Source organism: Enhydra lutris, unplaced genomic scaffold (genome assembly GCF_002288905.1).
Source record: "Enhydra lutris kenyoni isolate GAN:26980312 unplaced genomic scaffold, ASM228890v2 scaffoldscaffold10, whole genome shotgun sequence".
Taxonomy (NCBI): Eukaryota; Metazoa; Chordata; class Mammalia; order Carnivora; family Mustelidae; genus Enhydra; species Enhydra lutris.
The window spans coordinates 11,582,519-11,592,715 of NW_019154094.1; the positions used below are offsets into that span (position 1 = coordinate 11,582,519).

The window sequence follows — 10,197 nt, forward strand, 5'->3', positions numbered from 1 at the left end:
CTCCCTGAGATCCAGACTGACAGCCAATTGCCTGGTATCTCCATTTGGATATCCACAAGGCATTGCAAACTTAAATGAGCCCAAACTGTAACTCTTGATCTGTCCGCCCCCACACCCCAACACTACGGTCTCTCTCACCATCTCGGTAAATAACACTTCGATTCTTCAGTTGTCCAATCCATCAGCAAATCCTGTTGTCGCTAAAATACATCTTGAACGAACCCACTTCTCCATTCCTACTGCTACTACTTAGCCCAAACTACCATCTCACCGGCACTGTAACAGTCTTTTAACCCAACTCCCTGCTTGGTCTTGTCTTCTTTCAGTCTGTTCTTCAGTCGGTTGCCCAAGTGTCAGGTTTTAAAGTATGTAGTTAAGACAATGAAAAAAAAAAAAAAGATAATCAGTACTACATACCCAGCACTCCATATAATAGCACCAATGAGTATTCTCAAAAATTAAACCAATGCTTTGTTTCCTGGCTCATGGAACAGAATCTAAACTAACTACAGCCTAGAAAGCCATTCTTAATCCAGTCCCTGCTACATCACTAAATTCACCTCATCTCTCTCCTTCTGTTGGCACTTCCAGCTACACTTACTTTCTTTCAGCCTCTCAGACATGTCAAGCCCCTCTTATCATTGAGCCACCACTCATGCTGTTGCCTTTTGCCTGGGGTGCTCTTCCTTCAGTGGGCTCATTTTCAGCCTGTCTCAACCCAAATGTCACCTCAGAGAAGCCTCTCTGTTATACTACCTCTGAAGCAGGAATTAAGTCCGTACTTGCCTGCTCACTGTTTCCCACACTAAAAAGTAAGTTCCATGAGGAGGAACTTTGTCTTACTCTCCACCATTATCTTCAGCACACAGTAGGCACCTAATAAATATTGGTGGATTAAATACTGCTGAATGAAGAATCCCTTGAAGTAGGAATTTAATTCCCACTTCATAGATGAGTACACTGGGATAGAACGACATGACTTAGTCAAGAACATAAGCTATTGAGTAGCAAAGACAAGAACTGAACACTGGCCACTTAATAGGCTACTTTCTGCCCTACAGTGGTCTACCTCATGCTCAGAGTGAGAGAGCTAAATTCCAGAGGCAGTCAGGACTGTAGAATAGCCCTAAAAGAGAGTCCTGCAGAGGAGTTAGGGGGAGGGGGAGGGGCACAGGGATCATGAATCACATGCACGAAGAAGCCATCACGTTCTGAGACTACCCAGGTCTTCTCCCCACTTAAGTGCTTTGACAGAATGAGTTCTGCCATTCACTAGCCACACAATCACAAAACTTTGTGATTGCTTGTTATCTGTATAATGTCCTTGCTTGTTATCTGTATAATGCAAGTATCATCTACCTACTGTAGTGTCAGAATATGTAAGATAAAATGTCTGACACAGACTTGATCAATAACTGTCTATCTTTAACTTGAAAATTGTCTTGTAATTGCCCCTTCCCTTATGTTTGAAGATCATTAGCTCATGCCACTACATCTCCATTTCCTGGCAAACAGGGTTGAATAAATACATCCAAGTAAATATAAAAATGCCTTTACCAAGGGTACCTGGGTGCCTCAGTTGGCTAAGCATCTGCCTTCAGCTCAGGTCATGATCCCAGGGTCCAGGGGTTGAGCCCAGTGTTAGGCTCCCTCCCCTTCCTTTGCACAACCAGCCACCCCCCCCCCAAGTTGTGTGCTCATTCATTCTCTCAAAATCTTAAAAAAAAAAAAATGCTTTTACCTGAAACTTTGGTTCAAAGACTGCTAAACACAAAGCAGAATTATCTGTATTATTCATCTTTCCAACAGATAATTCAGTGCCTATCACATGCAGTCACTGTTCACAGCACTTCGGTAAAAAAGACAAAATCCCAACCTCATCGAGCTTCCATTCTAGTGATAGAATGTGAGAGTTACCAGCATTCATGGGGGTGTGTGTGTGTGTGTGTGTGTGTGTGAAAGCTAACAGGCAGTATCTTAAGCGATGTTTTAGAATTCAAATTTGTCAATATAACACAGAAGTCTATGATTTTAAAGACCATCTAGCCAATCTTCATTTTGTAACTCAGGTTTGTTGGTTATGGCTTTATAATTACCCCGATAATTATATATGATAGCAAATCTGATACTCTGTATTAAAGATTCATAGGACAAATAGGTTTCAAGATAAAGTTGTATGCAAACTACTGGAATAAATACAATGTGATTTATTTATAAATGAGAACAAATTAACAATGGATACTATTTCAAGTTAAAAAGGTGACACTATATTCAATACAGAATACACAACCTTTTATTTTTCTTCAAATTTGGAGTTTTTTAATTATACAAAGATGAGAAGTCAAGGTCTGTAACCTAAAAATATTTACTTATTAAAACTATATTAATACTTTCATAAACTATACAAAAAGATAATGAGACAAACATGTACATTTATAGAAGAACTGCATGTCAGTCATGCCAGATCCCTGGGAAGGGAATTCCCAGCACGACCTCATTCGTCTGTGAGGACACAGAGCAATCCCTGTTCAGGCACACACATTCAATTCCTTGTTCTGCATGGTCAGCACTCGATTTCTTGATGGTTTCCCTCTGTTACGAATGTGCATGTCCAGTTGTCTGCTTCTTAGAGCAGACATTTACCTAAATGAAAGTGTTATAACAATCAGTTACTAGTTATTGATTTGGATTTGCACCAAAAAATCCAACAATCATTTTTTTTGAACTGTTTTTCAAAAGACACTTTGATAATAAAATACAATAAATTTTTCAAGGGTTAAGATATAATTATTTTTCCAGATAAGATGTCTGAATAGTAACAAAATATTGGATAAGTTGTTTTCTTAAAAAAACTTTCCCTAAGAGGATATTTCAAAATGAAATCTCTGCAGAGTAATTTCAAATATTAAGTTACCTTCCTCATCCACCAGCCATTGGAGGAGGACTAGGGCCACGCAGATGATTAATTCGACCCATTCTTCTGGGAGGGTTGCCTGGTGGCCTAATAAAAGAAAATTTAATTTCTGCTGTTTAGTAGACATCAAGCAATTTCCTTCCAAACACTCAAATAGACTCTTTATTTAAAATAGGAACTGCCAATTATGTCAGGAGTTGAGAAAATTCAAATACAGGGAACTGACACTTAATGCACATGAGAAAAGTGAGTCAAGCAAGGAATTGTGATGATCTGAACAGTCCTCCCTGTAAATGAAAGCCCAAATGAAACTCAGCTCCCTGGAAATGCAAGCCCAACCCCATGCCGCTTCATCTTCTCTGGTTTTCTTTGCCAGTGGGAATCCAGATTCTAAAGTAAAATCTCTAGATTTAAGGGTGGTTATCAGTTTTCATCCTCTAATTTGGACTTTTCCCATAGGATATTTGATATACATTTTAGCTTTGTCAAAGTGACTCTAATGATCAAATCAGAGGCAACTTGACTTAATTTACAGTAATGCATTAATTTTATGAAATAGAATTTAAACCTTTTATTTCCATGAGCCTATGCCTATCCATCTATAATAGTTAACTTAAAATTACAGAGTGGTAAAAATATCTATTATCAATTTAAAAAGCTCTACCCTCTTCCATCATCGTATCTGGAATCAGAGGAGCTTCCATAGCCTCTTCTCTTCTTCACATCTTGCTGAAGCAGAGTCTTGAAACTGAAACAAGGGGCAGAAAACAAAAATACCACGTTCAACATTATAAAATGTATCTCCATAGTTTCAGTTATGTGTGTGAGCAATGACTAGACTAAAGTAAACCAACTTAGTTCCGACCCCACATTTCTCGAAGCCACCTGGACAACAGCATGTAGCACGTGTCTACACAGGTGCCGTGTTGTGGCCCCAAAGCCCCCATTCCTTGTCTTTCTTACATGCTAATAACTCTCCTTGACGAAGTCTAGGAGTGACTCTGAAACCAGAGCCATCCCCAACTTCCTTTCTCCACTTTACATCAGCTGTCAGGCCTCAGTGTCTGTTCCTACAGCACTGCACATTCATTTCCCCCACATTTCCCTGTCAACAGTCTGTCCAATGTTACCCTGCTGAGGGAGGAGCCTAGGGTGGTGTGCCAGAAGCGCAGGGCTTCTGGGAAACCATCTGTATGGAATTTTCTTTACCTGTGGAGGGGGAAGAAGTTAAAACAATGTTTTAAAAAAATAACAGGGAGTAGGTGAGATGTGTGAGACTTTAAGGAAGTTTTGTATTGGGTAACTTAATGCCCCTCTGTCCCACTGTATTTTTCTACAGAACGATCTCTTCCATTTCCCTCCCCCCTTCTACTTATGCTACATGCAGCCTTCAGATTAATCTTTTGAAATCACAGCGACAATTCAATAAGTATAAAGATCTCAGTCTGCTATTCAAACCTCTCTGCCATCTTTCCTGTGTTTCCTCTACTTGGAGTAACTTGCTCTGATGTCCACCTCCCACAATCATGCCCAGCCCAACACCCATTGTAATATGAATTAAAGTAGATGAAGGGGCAGTCTCCCACATCTCTGCAACCATGCAACTCTCTGCCACGTGACGTTCAAATATATACATATATTCCAACTTAACGTGAGTAAGACTTGTTGGTAGGTGATGAATAATTTTCACAAAACAAATAGCATGGGAAAGACCAAAAAATGCATTTAACGAAAAATTGCTTGAAATTATGGTAAAGTTTAAATTTTTGGCTTCTGTGTCAATTCTAACAATTTAAAAAACAATTTTATTACTTGGGATATTTTGTATCAAGATCAAATACCCCTCGTTGGTTTACTGTATAATCTGGAGTAAGAGCTGCACATACACACTAAAGCTAAAACAGCAGAGAGAAAGTGGGGCATGTCATTTGGCATTAGAATGGGGAGGTCTGGCTCCATAGATGCAGACTGAAATGGTTACAACACCAAGGCTAAGCCACAGTCAAGCTTCTAAACTAACATATTCATACTTGTTAGATGTATAAGGCAGCTTTACCACCACAAAAGTCTTCATTTTCCTTTGCAAAGCTAGTAATTAAAAAATATATATTATAATTAAAAACTGTTTTGGAAAAGCTCAGCTTAAGAACCTCAACATAACGTACCTAATGTACTTCTGTTAACTTAAATATCAGGGCTATTAAGAGCACTGTTAACACTTACAACAAAACCACGAACTCTGCTATTCCCCAGAAGAAATCTGTTATCAAAGACAATCTCCATGGGGACTGACTCCGGCTGTCCAATACTTGTCCTACAGACAAGAAAAAAGAAACTTCAGTTAGTACTACAGATCTCTGACACAAGATGTATTACCATTCGTTGCTTAGGGAACAGTAAGACTCAGTTTTCAACTTGCTCACTGTTCCAGATGGCCAACACAAGGAAAGGTTTGTTATCTGTGCATCCTTCAAAAGAAGGGTTCAGGGAAGTAAAGCTCTTTGATCTACGGGTCTTTTAATACATCAAATGTTTTCCTATGTTCCTAATTTTGGTGAGTGACAATTCAAGTATTTTTTTCCTCTTTCTAAATTGTGGTAAAATACAAATTAAAAATTCCCATTTTAACCATTTTTGAGTGTATAGTTCTATGGTATTAAGTACATTCACACTGTTGCACAACCATCACCATCATCCATCTCCAGAACTTTCTGAATCTTCCCCTAACTGAAACTCACTCTCATTCAACACTAACTCCCCTTTTCTCCCTTCCCCTACTTCCTGGCAACCACCCTTTTACTTTCTATCTCTATGAATTTGACTGCTCTAGGAACCTCATGTGAGGAATCACACAGTATTTTTACTTTGATGACAGGCTTATGTCTTCACGTCTCACCCATGTTACATTGCAGGTATGTCAAACTTACGCCCCCCTTTTTAAGGCTGACTAATATTCCATCATGTGTATATGCTGCATTTTGTTATGCATACATCTGTTGATGGGACACTTGGGTTGCTTCCACCCATTGGCTATTGTGACAATGCTGGTATGAATGCCAGTGCATGAATCTCTGTTTATTCAAGTATTTTGAGGAAACAAATGGAATGAGCAAATATAAAAGAATATTCACACCACTTGAATGTGAAATTGTAAAATATTTCACAATGTGAAATGTGAAAACATTTTTCACCTGCAAAGTCTCTTTCCTGTATAAAAAAAAGTTGTTTATACATACCCTTAAACTCTTTACAGTTATGGGGCGCCTGGGTGGCTCAGTGGGTTAAAGCCTCGCCTTCAGCTCAGGTCATGATCTCAGGATTCTGGGATCAAGCCCCACATCGGGTTCTCTGCTCAGCAGGGAGCCCGCTTCCCCTCTCTCTCTCTGCCTACTTGTGATCTCTGTCAAATAAATAAATAAAATCTTTAAAAAAAATCTTTACAGTTATGTTAAAATTTCCATAAATCAAAGAGTCTGGGTATTCTAAGTACTGAAGAGAACTTGCCCTGTTCATTAAAATAGCCACTATTTTTCTGTAATTCCACTGTAATGGGATGCTGGTGATTCTAATTATGGATTCCATGTTTGTTTGTTTTTTAAGTTATTTATTTACTTGAGAGAGGGAGAGAGGAACAAGCAGACTCCCCACTGAGCGTGGAGCCTGACATGCTAAATCCCAGGATGGAGATCATGACTTAAGCCAAAATCAAGACTTGGACGCCTAACTGACTGGGCCAGCCAGGCACCCCTATGGACTCGTTTTATCTTAAGCAAAAATGAGGATCTATTTTTCAAACAACTTTAAATAGTGGAAGCTACAACATGAAAAGTTAGAGCTCTAGAGTTTTAGCCTTGAGAATTAAGAGGTCAGAATATTTTGAAAGAACAGCTGTCAACCACCTCTCCTCTCCATTTTCTCAAGGGCTTCACCACACTGACGTCCACCCCCTCAGTCAGGGTCTACAATTCCTCTTTGACTGCCTTACTTTCAAGGATCCATCTGGATCTGAGCTCTCAACGGAGCTATTGACAAAAAAGGGATACACTTCAAGCCAGTGCGTGGGTGATACGCTCTCGTTCTGCCTCTTACTAGCTCTGCTTCATTGGCTGATGTGATATTTTCCTGCTCTGAGAAAAAGTATTCCAAAGCTACTCATCATTTAGGATTGCTGAAGAAAAAGTCATGTGATAGCAAGAGAAATGTTCTGTCCTGTGAAGTGCTAATAAATTCAATTCTTCTAAGAGAGATCTAACTAGAACACAACAATTCTTTCTTTGGGACTCTAAAGAATCCTCTGCATGCACTTGCATTGTTCTATCTTGCTTTAGCACTTTTCCCTCCTAGTTTCTGAAGGCAGAAAGCTCCCCACCCAATATCTGCAGAGGGAAATAAGTTGCTTGGATATAACTGGCATTTCTCAACTATAAAGGTGAGATAAAAGGCCTTAATAGAAACTTTATGTTATTTATGTGGATCCACTACTGAGTAAGGGACAGGTGAGGCTAGGTTGGGAGAGGTTCGTAGCGGGCTATGGGATCAGGCTCACAAAAATCACAAAAAATGTGGAGGTGTGAGGGAACCAAAGATAAGGGAACAAACCTGACCACCCTGCCCTAGGTGTCAGAGGTGGGATCTTGTTATAACAGCTACTTGTGACCAACAAAGAATTATCTGACCCTAAAAAGAAAGTAAGCCATTGAAGGTGCTATTACTAGTCCTTACTCTATGGTGCTATCAATAGAGATGTTAAAAGGATTTAAGTTCCCTGGTTAGCTTTCTATAAAAGACCAGCCCTAAAACCCCTCAGTGGCAACCCTGCTGGGACCCCTCTCACTCCTGAAAGCTTTTTCTGTATCCTCACTTAATGAAACTCTTATCACTTTACTCGCTCTCCTATGTCCACGAGATTCAATTTTCAACTGTGTGAGATAGAAACCTCACTCTCCCACTTCACTATGACAATGCACGTACTACAAAAGACGTACTACAAAGAATGACAACATAATGCATACATAGAAGCTGCCAGCCTTACCCATAAAGGATATAACACAAAGTCTGCTAAAAAAAAGTGCCCCAAATAAGATGAAACTTTGATGCTTTTGGGTAGTGTCCATCACCCCACTGAGATTTTTAATTGGAGGAGGAGGCGGGAAGGCATATTTGAAGAGAAATGCAAAGTGCACTCAGCCAGAAGACTTCTCACTCCTCACCTGCATCCTCTCTGAAGATAAATAGATGATTCACATAGAACAAGGACCTAGCTCCACGGATCCTGCTTGCTAAGACTGCACCAAATATCACAGGATTCCACCTGAGTCAACCAGGTTGGGCAGAAGGTTTTGGCATTGGTCTGACCCAGTCACATTGTGTCTTTCCTTTTCAAACACTTAACTATTATTAAGATTCATTTGTTCTGGGGCGCCCGGGGTGGCTCAGTGGATTAAGCCTCTGCCTTCAGCCCAGGTCATGATCTCAGGGTCCTGAGATCGAGCCCCACATCGGGCTCTCTGCTCAGCAGGGAGCCTGCTTCCCCCCCCCCCTCTGCCTGCCTCTCTGCCTACTTGTGATCTCTGTCTGTCAAATAAATAAATAAAAATTAAAAAAGAAAAGATTCATTTGTTTTGTTGAAAGAGCGAGCGAGCGCAGAGGGTAGGGACAAAGGGAGCGAGAATTCCAAGCCAGCTCCCCACTGTGCGCAGAGCCCCAGACAGGGCAGATCCCACCACCCTCAGTTCATAACCTGGGTCAAACCAAGTGTCCGATGACGCTCAACCGACTGAGCCACCCAGGCGACACTTTCTTTGTGGAGTCACGGAACGAAGTCACTCTCGGATTCTCTACTCCAGGAATAGTTACCTTTGTTCCTACAGGGGGCGGTGCTTCTTCCTGCGCCCCTTGGAATTAGGGCAAAGAAAAAAATTACGTGTCTGACTAGCTGCCTACTCCTGGGGGCGGAAGAGGGGGAAGGGAAGGCTATCCCATTTATTTAATTCTCCTTATATATTATAAAGACCGTCTAGTAGATAACAGCAAGGACGCGGACAACAGTCACCTCTGCTCGAAAGCCGACTGAGCCATCATTAACTACCTTCGTGCGGCCAGGCAACCTACCGGACCTAGCTGCGCCTCAGAATCTCCGCCCCTAAAATCGGGTAACAAAACAACGACCTGAACAGGGCTGCTGTAGAGACCGAATGGGTTAATAGCGCGAAAGTTACAACAGCGCCCAGACACAGGCGCTACGCAGACAGACGGTGCTAACCCTGTTGTCATTACTAGCTAAGGACGCGGGCGCCCGAGAGCAAAGAGCGCGTTAGCGACGAAGGTGGGCGAGGGCGCGGGGCAGCGGGCACCGTCGTCACCACCGGGACCTCGGCCCCCGCCTCCGGGCTCAGAGACGCTCGGCTGACGCGGCGCAGGGCCCAGCGACTTCGGGAAATAGGTCCTGGGCCGGCGGGCGAGGACGGAAGAAACCCGGGCCCGGCCTCCCAGGCCAGCGGCCGCCCCCCAAGACCCTGCAACTCACCATTCGAGATGTAAACCATCTTGGCCGCTAGTTGCCGGCTTCCGGAGCGACTGAGGGGCTTGGCTCCTCTCGGCCTCGGTATCTCCCTCTACGCCCCGCCCTTGAACGTCACAGTCCGCGGTTAGACCAACCAGCGACGGAGGAAGGAGGTGGACAGAACCCATTGGCTGCTGGGAGGGACACGCACACGACTGCCGTTTTTTGCGTCTCACGCGGGCGACTTCCGGTCGAGCGAGGGCTGCGGGGCAGGTGACCGGAAGTGATGTTTGGGATTTAACCCGTAAGCGCGCGCTTACCTGCCTGCTTGAAGGCTTTGTCTTCACCGCTCCGTGAGGAGAAGCTGTTTTCTAGTTGCTTGCTGGACCCAGGGACGGGAAGGCGAAGCTGTACAGTGGCTTGAAGAAGTGCTGGCAGGAGGAAGTTCCTGAGAATATTCCAGAAGTGTTGATATTTGAGGGTGTGGAGGGCAGTGCTCTCGGGCCGAGGCGGTGACCAAACCCGATGGAGCTTTAGTGTCCTGTTTTCGGAATACACAGGCACCCGTTAGATGTGTTCATTATTTGTAAAGCCAGTGTTTCTGCTCTGGGTTCGCCAGAAGCGAATGGGGTTACTAGCTCTTGGGAGGCAACCGTGAAAATAAATCTGTAGCGCGAGACCATTCTCTTGTTCTTACTGGTGGCCACGTGGCAATCTCAGTCCTGTCTCAAGGCCTTTGTACTTGGCTGCCCTACCCCCAAGTCATAACGGTTGTGATCCC

At 42.8% G+C, this 10,197-nt stretch overlaps 1 protein-coding gene across 2 annotated transcripts; it reads right to left on the reverse strand.

Moving 5' to 3' along the window:
* Positions 1-2,192: 2,192 nt before the first annotated feature.
* On the reverse strand, positions 2,193-9,547 carry LOC111143884 (selenoprotein K). 2 transcript variants are annotated; one of them, XR_002640347.1, is made up of 5 exons: positions 9,441-9,547; positions 5,138-5,228; positions 3,579-3,662; positions 2,915-3,001; positions 2,193-2,643 (listed from the first exon to the last, which is right to left on the reverse strand). XR_002640347.1 is itself a non-coding variant. In XM_022497911.1 (4 exons), exons 1-4 carry the CDS (start codon positions 9,457-9,459, stop codon positions 2,911-2,913), a joined length of 285 nt encoding a protein of 94 aa, XP_022353619.1. In that variant the 5' UTR covers positions 9,460-9,540. The 2 variants fall into 2 exon arrangements, 1 of the variants encoding a protein (XP_022353619.1); XM_022497911.1 differs by lacking the exon at positions 2,193-2,643 and having other exon boundaries at positions 2,911-3,001; positions 9,441-9,540.
* Between the last annotated feature and the right edge of the window lie 650 nt (positions 9,548-10,197).